Consider the following 19,327-nt stretch of genomic DNA (forward strand, 5'->3'; position numbering starts at 1 on the left):
CCTTCGTTAATCCTGAACCTTCCATTATTCACCGCATAACCTCTTGTTTTAGCATTTGTCATTCTTTGAAAAACATTTATGCATGTAAAGGTATTTGCAAATTTACCTATTTTTCTCTTTTATGATTTAAACATATTTACATCTGTTCTAATAAACCTTGTTCTATAACACAAACTGTAATAGGGTACAAGAGTTGGATTTGTGTATATGGGTTAAATCAGATCAGCACTCTGTTAAGTAACCACACCACAATGATCTTAGATTGTCACTTTGAGAGTTTATGCTATTTATGTTGACAGCATGAAAAGGCTTATTAATAAGTACTCCTCACATTACTAATGAGGGGTTTTGAGAAGTTTTTGGGTCAGTCTTTGTATAGTGGGATTAGATGTCTCACAGGGAGGTGGGGACTCGGGGCAACCGTACTTAAGGAGCCAGTAAGTCTGGCACTATTCCTTAACCATAGAATTAGCCTTTGCTGTTCCTGAAATCAGGTGTGCATATATTTGTCTGTACATTTTATTTCACATCCAGAACAACAAACATTATCCTTATAATTTATTCTTACACATTTTATGGTGACAGCCATTCTATTACTTTTCTAGTGGAGTCTCCCTGTCCTATTCCTCTCCCTTGGCCCTCACTAACTCCCAAGGGAATGTTTTAAATCCACTAAACAAAAGGATGCTGTGCGGAGGGTCAGCTGACCTTAGGTATGTTAAGAGGGTTTTTTTTCTTTTCTCTGCTGCGTAGGAAGCAGAAGAGGATCACCATGTCACTGCAACTTCTCCAAGGAAGCCCTGAGCCACAAGCTGAAGACCCTTCATATGATGACTGGTACCTTGATGAGCCTCAAGAACCAACATTACCACCAAACGAGTAAGAGCCATCTTCATGTATTTTACATAAGCTATAAAGACTGGTTTACATGTTTCTTTAAAACTCACCACTGTTCTCTTTTAATCTAGAATTATCCCAGAATGTGATCCCACCTTGTCAGAAGGACTTTACCATGTCATCTTGGCACCTCTGTCTGTGAGTTTAAAACAAATATTTCAGATATCTGAAGCTTTTGATGTGCTATTATTCTGTATATACCACTATAACGTCACTCCTTCGGTTTCCCCAAATAATTTTTCCCACTATTCCATTTAAAGGATATGAAAAACTTTGAAAATGTAATAAAAAAAAAGAAAAGAAAATTGCAGTATACTTTCATGATTTATTTTGCCACTTTTTCCTTTAATGAAAATTGTGGATTTTCAAATTCCTGTGACAATTTAAAGTGACCACTGAATGCTTCACAAGCCTAGCCCTGCTACATATTTGTCCCAAAATGACCTCAGCAGACACTAACACAATGCAAGTTTTGTTAACTAAACAACAGTGGCCAGTCTGGGTTTCACTGCTATAAGTAAGGTATATGGTGGTAGTTTCGCTATTGCAAAACAAGTGTGACAAACAAGGTGGTAATGGGTTCAAAACGTTTTCACACTCTGCTGGTATGTTAATTTATTGTAAGGTGGCAGAAAAGTCTTGTGGTCACAAGGTGTTTTATGACCCTTTAATTTCTTACATTGTCTAGTATAACCAATTACTATAGCTTACATTTATCTTTGCAACATCTCCTTTTATTTTATTCTAGTCCCCATATTGCTCCATACAACTTCTCCTTTTATATATGTTGTTGTTTTAAAAACTCACAGCATGGGGAGATATGATGTAAAATCTTTGGGAGATCATTGTAATTTATGCGTCTCTCCTTCACATCAAGAACATTGCACAGCAAATCTCTCAAGCTAAAATTTGTCTTTCTAAAATTCTTTGAGGGACTTCTTTGATAACCTCACCAGACCAGAGCTTTAGAGAATTGGGCCCTAAATCTATAATGTTATAGATCACTGTGACTTTAACTCCTACTCCATATTACCTTGGACCATCCGTTGCTTCATATAACATTTTCCTTCAACTGTTCCTGTTGTTTCATAGCCCTCCTGTTAGATTCTCACTATGAGGCTTCAAAAATATTAATCATTCCCTGTAATTGCTCCTCTCTCTCGACTTATCTTGTACATTTTGTGCTAGATAACAATTGCAAACAGCTTATTACTCTTTATGACATTTTATAGCTCCGGCTACTTTGTCTTCACATCTTTTTCTTGCCTTATATAACCTCTTCAAATAGTTCCACTTTGTATAACTTCTCCTTTCAGTACCTGTTTCTGTATTTCATTTTATAACTACTTTGCTTGCTCAATGTTCTCTCTCTGTCTCTCTCTTTCTCACTCTTTCTCTCTGTTTCTCTTTCTTTCTCTTTCTCTCTCTTTCTCTCTGTTTCTCTTTCTTTCTCTTTCTCTCTCGCTCTCGCTCTCTCTCGCTCTCGCTCTCTCTCGCTCTCGCTCTCTCTCGCTCTCGCTCTCTCTCGCTCTCTCTCTCTCTTCTCTCTCCTTTCTCTCTCAACCTAAAGCCTCTTCATACCCCTACCTATATTTTCTGATGATCTATGTATCCCTGCACTAAAACTCCTCGTATGTATCCAAACCTCTCCTAATCCCTTATCCTATTGCTTGTTATCTCCCTCCCTAATATCTATTATTCTCTCTTAGTGTTATTTATTACTCTCCCTGATCTCTCACTGTCTCCATAGCTGGGCATTATGCTGCTTCTTTCCTTCCTGGTTAAACGCAGAACACTGTGCAGAACCCGCTGTAAGGGGGTCCCTGGGCTCCTCAGGTATGTTTCTCTCTGTTATCTTCATGCTGTCCATTCACCTGTCCATCAGCTTTGTCATACCCCTTATTAACTCTGTCACCTTGCACACTTTGTAGTCCTCTGAACCTCCTGGAGGATTCAGGAAACCGGTGGATACCTTGTGCAGTGTTTGGATTACTTTTCTCATCGCTCTGCCGTCTGCTTCTCGATCCTTCTACAATCAATTTCATCCTGGAGTATGGAGGGCAGCACCAAGGTGAGCTAGCCAACACTCTCTCTGGGCATGTACAGTACAAAGATTAATGGCTCTGAAGGTGCAATGTAGAATGCAGATGTGTACATGTGTGAACACTATAAGACGTATACAGGAAGCCTGCACACTCCTGGGGCTAAGATCTACCTCTGTGTATTCAATGGCCTTGCATTTCTTATTATTAACCTTCCTATTGTATTCTATCCCTTCTTACAGAACTGTGGAAGATCCTTGCTCTTTTCTATTACCCTGCTCTGTACTACCCTCTGCTAGCTTGCTATGGTGTGCAGAGGACAGCAGGGTATATATTGGGCACTCTTCTTTCCTGGCTACACTGCGGGGCCCTGATTTGGCAGAAGGCAGAATGTCCCCAAACAAAACAGGTCAAAAGAGTAAAATTGTATGGGAGTTATAGAGAAAAATAAGGGGGGAGGGATGCATATTAAAGCTGATGGGTATCAAAATAAAAGGCTGACATGAGATAATGAGGTGGGGATAGTGCAAATTGGGCAACAGAGGATACTAGTTCAGAGGGATGGAAAGGGAACAAACTAAGGTAAATGGTAGAGAGGTAGTCAAGTGGAATAGCAAGTCTATTTTTCAGTATTGATCATATATAAATGTTTTTTCCCCTGTCCTGTGTCTACAGTTCTACAGATATTACTCCCTGCTCTCCACTGTGCCTCAGATCTGCTGCCTGCTGCTTCTTAGTGCTGTGTATCCAGCTCTGCTACTGCAAAGCCTGCGTCAGTCCTCTGATTACGAGCAGGTAATTTAAGGCCAGCACATAGCAACATGTACCCTGCTGTCTCTATAGCTGGTGAAATGAAGGTTTATGTGTGTATTGTTACCACTGCCATCTCTGTGTAACCGTAGGTTTCTGTTTGTGCAAACTATTATTACCCCCTCCCTAGTGTACCCTGCTGTCTGTGTAGCTGGAGGAATTAATGCATGCGTGAAGCTGGCACTGCTTACAGCTATCCCTGTGTATATGTCTGCATGATTTTAGGTTGAGTAGCTGAGATGTCTGGCATTTCTTGCACTATACCTAGTTGTGCCAATAAATGGATGGCATAAAAGACTGTACACTGGGAAAACTGGCATTGCCCATATAAAGCCATGCGTAGGGTATTAATAGATTAGTAATGTGATTTAGAAAATCTGGCAATGAACACTCTGCTTCTAGCTCTACACATTAATTGTGGACTTAGCAATGTATGCTTATGGAGACTGGTGGTGCCCTTGCAATGCCCTCCTCTTTGTATGTGACAGCACAGTGTATATGTTGATACCCAGCTAGGTGCAATTTAGGGGACATAGTTGTGGGGGAGGGTGGTATTACTTCTGTGCACCTGCTCAAGACCTGGAAATTACAGGGAGGCCAGCACAGTCCGTATACACAGAAGGATTGACAAACTGTGTGTGAGGCAAACCTGGCATTTCTACCACCCCCTTCAGATGCTACCTAAGTCCAGATCATGAAGGGAAGTAGAAGGGAGCTTATTGAATAGACTCAGTCATTATCCCAAAAAATCTGCTCCATGTGATTAATCAGCCTTGTTTCCATGGTAACCCATCATTATCCAGCAAATACTTTATCTGATTAATTATCAGGTGATTGGGATATGTCAGGGTGTATAATTATATATGAGAGTGGTGTATGTGTATTTTATATAATATACTATGTTTATGTGTATGTTATTTAATGTTGCATAGATACAGTAAAAAAGGGAATGCATTCCAATCTGTCTGTGTTCCTTTACAGAAGTTTGATAAAAATTGTTATCTGAAATATCTCAAGAGACTCCTGAACCGGAAGCTGTCTAACAGCAGGTGTGTTAACCCCTTCCCTGCCAGAGACCTGCAGAGCTTGTCTACATTAACCCCTCCTCTGCCAGAGATTCGCTCCATTAACCTTTCCCTGAGACCTGATGTGATTCACTCCATTAACTTCTCCCCTGCTAGAGACATGCAGGTAACTACAAATTTAACCCACCCCCTGCCAAATATATGCTCCATTAAGCCTTCATCCACTAGAAACATGCAGTGCACCACATCATTAACCCTTTGCATGTTAGAAATGCAGTTTTCCCTGACAAAGACATAAAAATAAAAATTGACGTCCCAAATCCTTTTATGGTTTAATCTAATCAAGTATGTGTGTGTGTGTATATATATATATATGTATGTGTGTGTATGTATATGTATGTGTATATATATATATATATATATATATATATATATATATATATATATATATATATATATATATATATATATAGCTAAAAAAAAATCCAATTTTTAACAGTGGCGAGTGAAAGTTAGTGAGTAAATGTCTACAAATATTATCTAAAGGTTTATTATATATCCATGAAAAGGCAAGGATATGTTATTCCTCTTGGGACTCTATTAGAGCTTAGACTGTTCTGAGAGGGTGACAGGGCAATTTTAAACGACTTTCCAATTTACTTATATTGTTTAATATGTTTCATTCTCTTGTTATACTTTGCTAAAAGGTTTACCTAGGAAAGCTCAGGATCAGAAAAGAACCTAGGTTCTAGCTGCTGATTGGTGGCTGCATTTATAATACAGATTGTCATTGACTCACCCATGTGTTTAGTTAGAAACCAGTAGTGTATTGCTGCTCCTTTAACAAATGATACCAAGAGAATGAAGCAAATTAGATAATTGATGTAAAGTGGAAAGTTAATTAAAATTGTATGTTCTATATAAATCATGAAAGAAAAATTTTGGGTTTCATGTCCCTTTAATGTCAATACTCACTGCTTTCTCTCACTTCAACAAATTCCTTTTTCTGTCCAGCTGTTGTCTTCCCCAGAACTCTTGTTGATGTTGTTAACTGCAACGCACTTATTTGTGTTAATTTATTAATGTATGTAGCATTATTTAATTTATGGTATAAAACAAAAACAATATTAAAAAATTACTGCACAAAAACGTGTTTGACATTGGCTAAACATATGCAAAGAGGGATGGGTTAGTGGGTGTGGTATAGTCAGGTAGTGGGTGGGATCAAAAGTGGCTAGTAACATTTTGGGCTGGCTAGCATCTTAGGGCTTGACATTTTGATATATATATATATATAATGCCTTCTGGTATAAAAACAATTTTTCCCTTGAAAATCTGCAGTTCTGTCATACTACTCCATCCTACCACATTTTATAATTAAATGTGCCCCTATGTAGTCATACAAATGGCATGTTGGCAACATTTGTGCACATAAAGGTAAGTAATAAATAGCTTACTATCCACTTCACAGAACGTAGTCCCACAATGCTGTGCTTGTTTTCCAAAAAGTTCCTGTTACAGATTTCTAAATGTTAATATTAACTTCACTCACATTTTTATTGTTTTGGGGGGGAAAAAGGTCTAGTGTTTTTTTTGTTTTGTTTTTTTTTTGTGGTAGAAAACAGTTTCACTGCCATTTATTTAGTATTAGAAATGTGCAGAGCATCCACTTACCACAGACTTTCTTCCCTTCTGAGCATCTTCTGGCCTGCAGCCTCCATTGTGTTTTGAACTGCATTAGGAGTTTGTATCTCCTGAGCTCTGTATTCTCTTGTCTGATGATAACATTCTAATTGTTTGCTTGTTCTTTGTAGTAAGGACACTTCCAAACTTGGATCTCAGGTGCTGCAAGCCATCTGCTCATATCTCTTCCCTTCAAATACAGGTATTGTCCTAATCTACTGCAGTAAATGGATAAAGAGCTGACACTATAGTGAGACCCCTGTACATATGTGTCAGTGACAGTGACCAGGGGCATTTGCATTAAAAACCAGATCCTAAAATTACCATACTCATACTCTTTAATTTCCCGGAAACTCTTTTATTATTATTGGTTATTTGTAGAGCGCCAACAGATTCCGCAGCGCTATAAAGCGCTCTTTCTGATATTCACATTGTGATGCTTCTGTCTTCTTAGGTATCCACTTGTCACTGAGATCCATCCTTGCAATAACTGTATCTGTTCTATCAGCATACCAGGTAAAGAGCCTGCTCCCAGAATGCAATGCAAAATCAAGACTAGGCATGAGTTTATTTTTAGGTATAATATTTTGTGGATATGGAATGAGAGAATGTTGCTGACAACACAGGTGGAATGTTTTGCAGTTATACAACCAAAATAATATTTTAAAGTCCGCTCTGGAGCAGCAATGCTCTACTGTGGCTTAGATGACCACATCTGCTGAGCCAATGAAAAGAGGCATAGGTTTTGGCAACCAATCACCAGCTAGCTCCTGGTACTACATTGCTGCTCCTGAAACCTACCTAGGTATGCTTTAAAACAAAGGATACAAAGAGAACTAAGTAAATTTGATAACATAAGTACATTTAAGAAGTCTCTTAAAAGTTAATCTTTTGTATGAATCATGAAGCTTTAATATTAAAGGGACAGTAAAGTCATAATTAGACATTTATGTTTTAGACAGAGCATACAATTTTAAACAACTTTTCAATTTACTTCTATTATTTAATTTGCTTTTTTCTCTTTTTTTTTGCTTTGCTGAAAGGTTTATCTAGGTAAGCTCATGAGCAGCAAATAGCCTAGGTTCTAGCTGCTGATTGGTGGCTGCATATTCACACTGATTGTCATTGGCTCACCCACGTGTTCAGTCAGCAACCAGTAGTGCATTGCTGCTCCTTCAACAAACGATACCAAGAAAATGAAACAAATTTGATAATAGAAGTAAACTGGAAAGTTGTTTAAAATTCTATGTTCTACCTAAATCATGAAAGAAAATGTTTGGGTTCCTTATTTGATTATGTCCCTTTAACCTGTGATGCCTTTCTTCCTTCCCCTATAGGTGGCGCTAATTATGCTAGTTATATTTCTTCCAACGGTGCAGACTGTGCGCAGAAGCATTGACATGGACTTTATCCTCATGTTGACTGGCTTTGGCCTTATTGTGGACAATGATAAATCTCAAGCAGTGAAATACATAGTGTATTATATCTGGACTGTTGAAGGTATGGAATAATGGTTCAGCACAAGCAGATTTGTTTCTGCCCTAACCTTTAAACCAATATGGTTTCCCACACAATCAGTTGTATTAAATACGGCCAAATATTCAGTAACTTGAGATGGATATCATTGCCTTGACTGTCAGGTTGTGTTTCATAGAGTCTACTTCCCATATTTACCGCAGAACCTCAGTGACTTGGTATTCAGTTGAGTGCCTGGTGATAACTTAGTGTTAAAGGGACATAAAACCCAAAATCTTTCTTTCATGATCCAATAGAGAATACAATTTTAAAAAACTTTCCAATATACTTCTGTTATCTAATTTCCTTCATTCTCTTGGTATCCTTTGTCGAAAAAGTTAGGCTCAGGAGCTTGGAGCTAGCTGCTGATTGGTGGCTGAACTTGTATACCCATTTTCATTGGCTTACAAATGTGTTCAACTGGAGTGCATTGCTGATTATTCAATAAAATATACAAAGAGAATGAAGAAAAGTTGAATTGGAAAGTTGTTTAAAATTGTATAATCTATCTGAATCATGAAAGCAACATTTTGGGTTTCATGTCCCTTTAAGCCACTAAATGACAGTAGGATGGTCAGGAGAATCCAGAGTGGTTGATAGGGAATCTTGAATAGAAAAAAGGGAATGAAGCATGAATAAGAGACAAATGAAGGTGCTGTTAAACCAAATAACACAAACGTAAATGGCTAGAAGTATATGTTCTGTATCACAGTCTAAGAAACCGTAGAACTAAAAATATAGAGGTTTCTTTAAAGTGTTATTTTGCAAACATATACAAAATAAAAAAATGCAAATTTTTTGGCAAAATCACAATGTTTTAAAGCTATTTTATACAAAAATGACTAGAGCTACTTGAATAAGCAAAAATCAAGTAATTATAATTGTTGCTTATTGAAATTAAAGGGACTGTAAAGTCAAAATTAAACTGAAATTGATTGGATAGAACATGACATTTCTCCAACATAGGTGTGTCCGGTCCACGGCGTCATCCTTACTTGTGGGGATATTCTCTTCCCCAACAGGAAATGGCAAAGAGCCCAGCAAAGCTGGTCACATGATCCCTCCTAGGCTCCGCCTACCCCAGTCATTCTCTTTGCCGTTGTACAGGCAACATCTCCACGGAGATGGCTTAGAGTTTTTTAGTGTTTAACTGTAGTTTTTATTATTCAATCAAGAGTTTGTTATTTTAAAATAGTGCTGGTATGTACTATTTACTCAGAAACAGAAAAGAGATGAAGATTTCTGTTTGTATGAGGAAAATGATTTTAGCACCGTAACTAAAATCCATGGCTGTTCCACACAGGACTGTTGAGAGCAATTAACTTCAGTTGGGGGAACAGTGTGCAGTCTCTTGCTGCTTGAGGTATGACACATTCTAACAAGACGATGTAATGCTGGAAGCTGTCATTTTTCCCTATGGGATCCGGTAAGCCATGTTTATTACGATGGTAAATAAGGGCTTCACAAGGGCTTATTAAGATTGTAGACTTTTCTGGGCTAAATCGATTCAGTTTTAAAACATATTTAGCTTTGAGGAATCATTTTATCTGGGTTTTATTGATATTATAATATCGGCAGGCACTGTATTAGACACCTTATTTCTCTGGGGCTTTCCCAAAGCATAAGCAGAGCCTCATTTTCGCGCCGGTGTGGCGCACTTGTTTTTGAGAGGCATGGCATGCAGTCGCATGTGAGAGGAGCTCTGATACTTAGAAAAGACTTTCTGAAGGCGTCATTTGGTATCGTATTCCCCTTTGGGCTTGGTTGGGTCTCAGCAAAGCAGATACCAGGGACTGTAAAGGGGTTAAAGTGTTAAAACGGCTCCGGTTCCGTTATTTTAAGGGTTAAAGCTTCCAAATTTGGTGTGCAATACTTTTAAGGCTTTAAGACACTGTGGTGAAAATTTGGTGAATTTTGTACAATTCCTTCATGTTTTTTCGCAATTGCAGTAATAAAGTGTGTTCAGTTTAAAATTTAAAGTGACAGTAACGGTTTTATTTTAAAACGTTTTTTGTACTTTATTATCAAGTTTATGCCTGTTTAACATGTCTGAACTACCAGATAGACTGTGTTCTGAATGTGGGGAAGCCAGAATTCCTGTTCATTTAAATAAATGTGATTTATGTGATAATGACAATGATGCCCAAGATGATTCCTCAAGTGAGGGGAGTAAGCATGGTACTGCATCATTCCCTCCTTCGTCTACACGAGTCTTGCCCACTCAGGAGGCCCCTAGTACATCTAGCGCGCCAATACTGCTTACTATGCAACAATTAACGGCTGTAATGGATAATTCTGTCAAAAACATTTTAGCCAAAATGAACCCTTGTCAGCGTAAGCGTGGCTGCTCTGTTTTAGTTACTGAAGAGCATGACGACGCTGATATTAATATCTCTGAAGGGCCCCTAACCCAATCTGAGGGGGCCAGGGAGGTTTTGTCTGAGGGAGAAATTACTGATTCAGGGAACATTTCTCAACAGGCTGAACCTGATGTAATTGCATTTAAATTTAAGTTGGAACATCTCCGCATTCTGCTTAAGGAGGTATTATCCACTCTGGATGATTGTGAAAAGTTGGTCATCCCAGAGAAACTATGTAAAATGGACAAGTTCCTAGAGGTGCCGGAGCTCCCAGAAGCTTTTCCTATACCCAAGCGGGTGGCGGACATTGTTAATAAAGAATGGGAAAGGCCCGGTATTCCTTTCGTCCCTCCCCCCATATTTAAAAAATTGTTTCCTATGGTCGACCCCAGAAAGGACTTATGGCAGACAGTCCCCAAGGTCGAGGGAGCGGTTTCTACTTTAAACAAACGCACCACTATACCCATAGAGGATAGTTGTGCTTTCAAAGATCCTATGGATAAAAAATTAGAAGGTTTGCTTAAAAAGATGTTTGTTCAGCAGGGTTACCTTCTACAACCAATTTCATGCATTGTCCCTGTCACTACAGCCGCATGTTTCTGGTTTGATGAACTGATAAAGGCGCTCGATAGTGATTCTCCTCCTTATGAGGAGATTATGGACAGAATCAATGCTCTCAAATTGGCTAATTCTTTCACCCTAGACGCCACTTTGCAATTGGCTAGGTTAGCGGCTAAGAATTCTGGGTTTGCTATTGTGGCGCGCAGAGCGCTTTGGTTGAAATCTTGGTCGGCTGACGCGTCTTCCAAGAACAAGCTACTAAACATTCCTTTCAAGGGGAAAACGCTGTTTGGCCCTGACTTGAAAGAGATTATCTCGGATATCACTGGGGGTAAGGGCCACGCCCTTCCTCAGGATCGGCCTTTCAAGGCGAAAAATAGACCCAATTTTCGTCCCTTTCGTAAAAACGGACCAGCCCAAAGTGCTACGTCCTCTAAGCAAGAGGGTAATACTTCTCAAGCCAAGCCAGCTTGGAGACCAATGCAAGGCTGGAACAAGGGAAAGCAGGCCAAGAAGCCTGCCACTGCTACCAAGACAGCATGAAATATTGGCCCCCGATCCGGGACCGGATCTGGTGGGGGGCAGACTCTCTCTCTTCGCTCAGGCTTGGGCAAGAGATGTTCTGGATCCTTGGGCGCTAGAAATAGTCTCCCAGGGTTATCTTCTGGAATTCAAGGGACTTCCCCCAAGGGGGAGGTTCCACAGGTCTCAGTTGTCTTCAGACCACATAAAAAGACAGGCGTTCTTACATTGTGTAGAAGACCTGTTAAAAAATGGGAGTGATTCATCCTGTTCCACTAAGAGAACAAGGGATGGGGTTCTACTCCAATCTGTTCATAGTTCCCAAAAAAGAGGGAACGTTCAGACCAATCTTAGATCTCAAGATCTTAAACAAGTTTCTCAAGGTTCCATCTTTCAAGATGGAAACCATTCGAACTATTCTTCCTTCCATCCAGGAGGGTCAATTCATGACCACGGTGGATTTAAAGGATGCGTATCTACATATTCCTATCCACAAGGAACATCATCGGTTCCTAAGGTTTGCATTCCTGGACAAACATTACCAGTTCGTGGCGCTTCCTTTCGGATTAGCCACTGCTCCAAGGATTTTCACAAAGGTACTAGGCTCCCTTCTAGCGGTGCTAAGACCAAGGGGCATTGCAGTAGTACCTTACCTGGACGACATTCTGATTCAAGCGTCGTCCCTTCCTCAAGCAAAGGCTCACACGGACATTGTCCTGGCCTTTCTCAGATCTCACGGCTGGAAAGTGAACGTGGAAAAGAGTTCTCTATCCCCGTCAACAAGGGTTCCCTTCTTGGGAACAATTATAGACTCTTTAGAAATGAGGATCTTTCTAACAGAGGCCAGAAAAACAAAACTTCTAGACTCTTGTCGGATACTTCATTCCGTTCCTCTTCCTTCCATAGCTCAGTGCATGGAAGTGATCGGGTTGATGGTAGCGGCGATGGACATAGTTCCTTTTGCGCGCATTCATCTAAGACCATTACAACTGTGCATGCTCAGTCAGTGGAATGGGGACTATACAGTCTTGTCTCCGAAGATACAAGTAAATCAGAGGACCAGAGACTCACTCCGTTGGTGGCTGTCCCTGGACAATCTGTCTCAAGGGATGACGTTCCGCAGACCAGAGTGGGTCATTGTCACGACCGACGCCAGTCTGATGGGCTGGGGCGCGGTTTGGGGATCCCTGAAAGCTCAGGGTCTTTGGTCTCGGGAAGAATCTCTTCTACCGATAAATATTCTGGAACTGAGAGCGATATTCAATGCTCTCAAGGCCTGGCCTCGGCTAGCGAGGACCAAGTTCATACGGTTTCAATCAGACAACATGACAACTGTTGCGTACATCAACCATCAGGGGGGAACAAGGAGTTCCCTAGCGATGGAAGAAGTGACCAAAATCATTCTATGGGCGGAGTCTCACTCCTGCCACCTGTCTGCTATCCACATCCCAGGAGTGGAAAATTGGGAAGCGGATTTTCTGAGTCGTCAGACATTGCATCCGGGGGAGTGGGAACTCCATCCGGAAATCTGCCCAAGTCACTCACCTGTGGGGCATTCCAGACATGGATCTGATGGCCTCTCGTCAGAACTTCAAAGTTCCTTGCTACGGGGCCAGATCCAGGGATCCCAAGGCGGCTCTAGTGGATGCACTAGTAGCACCTTGGACCTTCAAACTAGCTTATGTGTTCCCGCCATTTCCTCTCATCCCCAGGCTGGTAGCCAGGATCAATCAGGAGAGGGCGTCGGTGATCTTGATAGCTCCTGCGTGGCCACGCAGGACTTGGTATGCAGATCTGGTGAATATGTCATCGGCTCCACCTTGGAAGCTACCTTTGAGACGAGACCTTCTTGTTCAGGGTCCGTTCGAACATCCGAATCTGGTTTCACTCCAGCTGACTGCTTGGAGATTGAACGCTTGATTTTATCGAAGCGAGGATTCTCAGATTCTGTTATCGATACTCTTGTTCAGGCCAGAAAGCCTGTGACTAGAAAGATTTACCACAAAATTTGGAAAAAATATATCTGTTGGTGTGAATCTAAAGGATTCCCTTGGGACAAGGTTAAGATTCCTAGGATTCTATCCTTCCTTCAAGAAGGATTGGAAAAAGGATTATCTGCTAGTTCCCTGAAGGGACAGATTTCTGCCTTGTCGGTATTACTTCACAAAAAGCTGGCAGCTGTGCCAGATGTTCAAGCCTTTGTTCAGGCTCTGGTTAGAATCAAGCCTGTTTACAAACCTTTGACTCCTCCTTGGAGTCTCAATTTAGTTCTTCAGTTCTTCAGGGGGTTCCGTTTGAACCCTTACATTCCGTTGATATTAAGTTATTATCTTGGAAAGTTTTGTTTTTAGTTGCGATTTCTTCTGCTAGAAGAGTCTCAGAATTATCTGCTCTGCAGTGTTCTCCTCCTTATCTGGTGTTCCATGCAGATAAGGTGGTTTTACGTACTAAACCTGGTTTTCTTCCAAAAGTTGTTTCTAACAAAAACATTAACCAGGAGATTATCGTACCTTCTCTGTGTCCAAAACCAGTTTCAAAGAAGGAACGTTTGTTGCACAATTTGGATGTTGTTCGCGCTCTAAAATTCTATTTAGATGCTACAAAGGATTTTAGACAAACATCTTCCTTGTTTGTTGTTTATTCAGGTAAAAGGAGAGGTCAAAAAGCAACTTCTACCTCTCTCTCTTTTTGGATTAAAAGCATCATCAGATTGGCTTACGAGACTGCCGGACGGCAGCCTCCCGAAAGAATCACAGCTCATTCCACTAGGGCTGTGGCTTCCACATGGGCCTTCAAGAACGAGGCTTCTGTTGATCAGATATGTAGGGCAGCGACTTGGTCTTCACTGCACACTTTTACCAAATTTTACAAGTTTGATACTTTTGCTTCTTCTGAGGCTATTTTTGGGAGAAAGGTTTTGCAAGCCGTGGTGCCTTCCATTTAGGTGACCTGATTTGCTCCCTCCCTTCATCCGTGTCCTAAAGCTTTGGTATTGGTTCCCACAAGTAAGGATGACGCCGTGGACCGGACACACCTATGTTGGAGAAAACAGAATTTATGTTTACCTGATAAATTTCTTTCTCCAACGGTGTGTCCGGTCCACGGCCCGCCCTGGTTTTTTAATCAGGTCTGATAATTTATTTTCTTTAACTACAGTCACCACGGTACGATATGGTTTCTCCTATGCAAATATTCCTCCTTAACGTCGGTCGAATGACTGGGGTAGGCGGAGCCTAGGAGGGATCATGTGACCAGCTTTGCTGGGCTCTTTGCCATTTCCTGTTGGGGAAGAGAATATCCCCACAAGTAAGGATGACGCCGTGGACCGGACACACCGTTGGAGAAAGAAATTTATCAGGTAAACATAAATTCTGTTTTTAAACAACTTTCTCATTTCTAATACTTCTATTATACATTTTGCTTAGTTCTTTTTATACCCTTCGTTAAAGAATACTCCTAGGTGAGCTCAGGAGCAAGTACGTGACTTTAGCCATCTGGCAACAGTGTTTGCAACATTGTTTATAGCAGTATATACAATGTTACAAACACTGCAGCCATCGACCGCTATAGACATGTGCATGGACCTATCAGCCTACCTAGACTCTTCAACAAAGGATTCAAATTTGATAATAAAAGTAAATTGGAGAGTTGTTTTAAATTGCATACTCTATCTGAATCATGAATGTTACATTTTGACTTCACTGTCCTATTAAATAAAAAATAAAAAAATTAGGCTACTATAGTTTACAAAATGTATTGAATTATCCATACCTTAGAATCCGTTAATTAAAACATTTTTGTGAGAAAAATCAAAGGTGATAAAAAAAATGTGCCCGTTTGCGGGCGCATGATAATTAACCAGACATTACAAGTGGCTGGTTATTGATACCGGAAGCTCGCAATAGCAAATAGCACTTATAAAATTAACCATAGATCAGATCTCTGGTTACTTTTATAAATGTGCCCCAAATGCTCCCAAAATACAGTGGTGTGTATTTTATAAAAAAATAAAAATTGTATCCTTTTAATTTTTTTATATAATTACTGCACTATGTAGTTTTTGGGGGCTAAAGTTGGCGGGTGTGGAGTGTTTGAAAAAAATAGCACTGAAAAGTGCCTTTATATTGCGGTCTATAGGAACTGTGTGTTCCCTGTAAATATTTATATGAATAAACACAATTATATTCATAAACATATATATTTACTATTTGCTGCCATCGATGCGCTACTTACCCCTTCACTGCGCTTTGGTTTTGTGCCGCGTATGACAGCATTAGAACGAGGCTTCCAATGGAGCCTATTTATGCGCGCTCTTGTGAGCGCAATGCTTCCCAGAAATGCGAACATGAGCTTGTGTTCAACTTGTAATACCAGCACACATTATAGCCTATGCTGGTTTTACTCAGTCGAGTGCAAATATTGCTTTCACAAAATCGATATTTGCCGCTCCTCTTCTGGCCCATAATGTGTGACCTTATGTAAAAGAGTATAAGGTATTAGATGATCTATTTGTGTACTTGGAATTTGCCCTTCACTAGTTCTATATTAATGATCAAGACCAGCAGAATGCGTAGCTTATGTTACTTTAGCACTCTTAGATTTGGATAATAGATATATAATAGATAATAGTAAGAGGCAAAGTAATCTGAGGTTATCATTTTGGATTTTTAAAGTCCCTTTGATAAATTAACCCCAAAGAACAAAATAGGACTTTAGTAGGTCTTCTTAATAGATGTCATTTGAAGTCTCTTTTCCATTCATGCAGTGCAGGTTAATAATAGGTAGTGTCACAAAATAACTCTTTAAATGTATTTTACTTCAGAGCAATGAGATGTTTCTGTTTTATGTATTTTTCAAATATTTTTTGTTTTTCAATTTTATGCAATGCATTTAAGACCAGTTGCACTATGTTTTTCAGTAATTATATGTTTCTTTTCATGTAATGATGATTTATATTTTGAAAGAATTACAGTTCAGGACATTTATATAATTTTTCCGTTTGTCAATACCTGTTAGCATTTATAGCATTTATATCCCTGTGTTAATAATCTGTACCTTTACAGCTTGCTACATTGCTGCGCTGGTCCTGTCATGTGCTGTAACAATTACAATGCTGCTAAGATCAATTGTTAAACACAGGTAAACTTAAGTAAGGCTTAAAGCCATCTTTTTTGGGTGGGGAGAAAACAAGTTCTCTTGTTAGTTAACTCCACACCGGCTGCCTATTTTATCTCTCTCTCTCTCTCTCTCTCTCTCTTTCTTTCTCTCTCTCTCTCTCTCTCTCTCTCTCTCTCTCTCTCTCTCTCTCTCTCTCTCTCTCTCTCTCTCTCTCTCGCTCTCTCTCGCTCTCTCTCTCTCTCGCTCTCTCTCTCTCTCTCGCTCTCTCTCTCTCTCTCTCGCTCTCTCTCTCTCTCTCTCTCTCTCTCTCTCTCTCTCTCTCTCTCTCTCTCTCTCTCTCTCTCTCTCTCTTTCTCTCTCTCTCGCTCTCTTTCTTTTTCTCTCGCTCTCTCTCACTGCTTACTTCACTGTTCCTTCTACAGGTTGGCATTGCAGTCCCTTTTTGCTGGTCAGGTGTCCTTGGTGTTCCTACAGCCCCGCTCCCTTCATCCAACATCTGCAGGTCTCTCCAGCTGGATGAGTCATGTGAGCTACCAGGCAGCAGTGACCTGTTTAGGTACTAGTACTGAGAGCTAGCTCTGCTACACAGCCGTGTATACTGAGAAATATACATAGAAATACCACTGCTACCCACTGTAATAAGCAGTACTCACATAATGAGCAATATAACTACTATATAACACTGGAAACAGAGAAATTGCTCTGCTCCTCAGCTCTGTGACAGGTCTGCAGCCCAGCGCTGTTTACTGAGGTCTCTCTCACCCTCTTCTATATACACAGAGGGAGAGCTCATCTGAACAGTGCTCTGTAATAAAATAAACTCCTTTCTGTCCCCCTAGGTCTGATTCTGCAGCATGTGGTTCTGTTTGTTTGCTTCTTATTTGTAACCTTCCTCATAATTATTCCAATTGCATATGGCAAGTTCCAGCTCCTCCTTCCCATTCTGGAGAGCACATGGTAAGTTCCTTTTGGGGACAATCATTACACAGGGCACAAATGGTAATGAAATATGTGTTATAAAGAGTCTTTATAAACACCACTGCTGTACTTGCAAATTATTTTACTTTCCATATTTATTTTATGTGCTTTAGACATCCCAGGAGCGTCCTCATGTAATGTAATATTAAAGGGGCATAAAACTAAATATATATGTGAATGCATTTCAGTAGCAGCATTTTTGCTCTACAGGGGTTAGCAAAAATTCTTCTAGTAAAAGTTATCACTGTTTTAGCAACAGTGCATAGTGCATATATACATATGCCATATACATTTTCATTCAAAACCATGCCTGTTCAGATATATTATATTGCATCAGGGATGACTTAATTTGCATAATTCCTGACAAATACATAGGCCTCTATTTATCATTGGTCTTGCGGACCTGATCCGACAGCGCAGATCAGGTCTGCAAGACCTTGCTGAATGCGGATTTAACATTCTCTCCGCTTTTAACATTGCATTTAGCATTGCACCAGCAGCTCACAAGAGCTGCTGGTGCAACGCCGCCCCCTTCTGACTCGCGGCCATTCGGCCGCCAGCAGGGGGGTGTCAATCAACCCGATCGTACTCGTTCGGGTTGATTTCCGGCCATTCCTGTCCGCCTGCTCAGAACAGGCGGGCAGGGTTATGGAGCAGCGGTCTTTAGACTCGCCAGAAACACGCCCCTTCAAGCTCCGTACGGAGCTTGATAAATATGGGCCAAAAATAGAGTGAATGAATTTGTCAATGCATATAATATGAAATTCTGCTCTTCATGCTTTATTATTCCATGTGACTCCCTGAGATGAAGGCTGTGACACTCAAGGGTGTGCAGACTCTGCTGTTGACAATCACAGCTCTACACAAATTGTGACAAATTCCGAGGTATAGAATAATGCCCAGTAACAGGCCATGTTTTAAGCATAGCTATGCTTGAGTCCAAGCAGGTAGTTTCTTATGACCATGAGATTATCCATGGTTCAGACTACAGAAATGTATAAAAAAATGGTTAAGTTTGTAAACCCTGAGGGCAGGAGATGAGAAAACAAGATCTAGTGACATAAGGTGAGACAGTAGTGCCCTGGAGGCTGTTAGTGCCTGTGAGACAGACTGAAGTTTCCCTCTAGTCATGGAGTGTGTTATGTGGGTGACAGCCAACAGTACATGACAGGAAGACGGTAAACAGCACCAGGTAACACTTTGTCTTTGCTTCCCTCAGGCCATTCTGGTTGCTTCTCTTCCTGGTGATGTTAGCTCAGCATCTGTGTTCCCGGTTCATCTTTCTACAGGGGCATCCTGCCCAAATCAACAACAGGTAATATCTAAATCTACAGAAACCTTTTTCATTTTCTTAGCAAAATATGCTGGTGTAGTCCAGAAATAAAATCTTTGAAAAACCTTTTGAGTTTGTTTTATGTTTTGAAGATTACAGTAAAAACAGGCAAAAGTATATTGTAAAGTTTTTTTTTTTTTTGTTTTTTTTTTATACTAAAGATAATAATTTTGTGGGCAATTCAGTTCTTTCTAGTGAACGCAAGAGGTCCTTCTCTATCCTGGTGCTTGATTGTTTTTCTCAGACTTGTTTATCACACCCAATTCATGCAGACACTGTGTGCTCTCTGTGTGCTTGCCCACAGAATACCCTTATATTGCCTTGCAGGTTGTTTTACATTTATGCCAGTCATGCCACAGTCTCACATAATACATAGTGCGCTATTCATTTAAATGTGTAATATTTTCAAAACCGTTTTATACAGGACATTCCCAATAATGATTGTGTTGCCATGCATAAGTCACAAGTCATACAGTTTATATA

At 40.2% G+C, this 19,327-nt stretch overlaps 1 protein-coding gene across 1 annotated transcript in view; it reads left to right on the plus strand.

Annotated features, from left to right (window-relative positions):
- Positions 1-772: 772 nt before the first annotated feature.
- Positions 773-19,327, plus strand: part of STRA6 (signaling receptor and transporter of retinol STRA6) — a 99,590-nt gene continuing 81,035 nt past the window's right edge. The window contains exons 1-14 of the mRNA XM_053717330.1: positions 773-879; positions 969-1,035; positions 2,648-2,733; positions 2,829-2,968; positions 3,182-3,348; positions 3,615-3,734; positions 4,731-4,798; positions 6,589-6,659; positions 6,912-6,973; positions 7,795-7,957; positions 16,479-16,554; positions 16,956-17,089; positions 17,373-17,490; positions 18,731-18,826. Coding sequence (XP_053573305.1) covers positions 773-879; positions 969-1,035; positions 2,648-2,733; positions 2,829-2,968; positions 3,182-3,348; positions 3,615-3,734; positions 4,731-4,798; positions 6,589-6,659; positions 6,912-6,973; positions 7,795-7,957; positions 16,479-16,554; positions 16,956-17,089; positions 17,373-17,490; positions 18,731-18,826 — 1,475 coding nt within the window. The remainder of the gene's footprint in view (positions 880-968; positions 1,036-2,647; positions 2,734-2,828; positions 2,969-3,181; positions 3,349-3,614; positions 3,735-4,730; positions 4,799-6,588; positions 6,660-6,911; positions 6,974-7,794; positions 7,958-16,478; positions 16,555-16,955; positions 17,090-17,372; positions 17,491-18,730; positions 18,827-19,327) is intronic.

Source organism: Bombina bombina, chromosome 6 (assembly GCF_027579735.1).
Source record: "Bombina bombina isolate aBomBom1 chromosome 6, aBomBom1.pri, whole genome shotgun sequence".
Classification (NCBI taxonomy): Eukaryota; Metazoa; Chordata; class Amphibia; order Anura; family Bombinatoridae; genus Bombina; species Bombina bombina.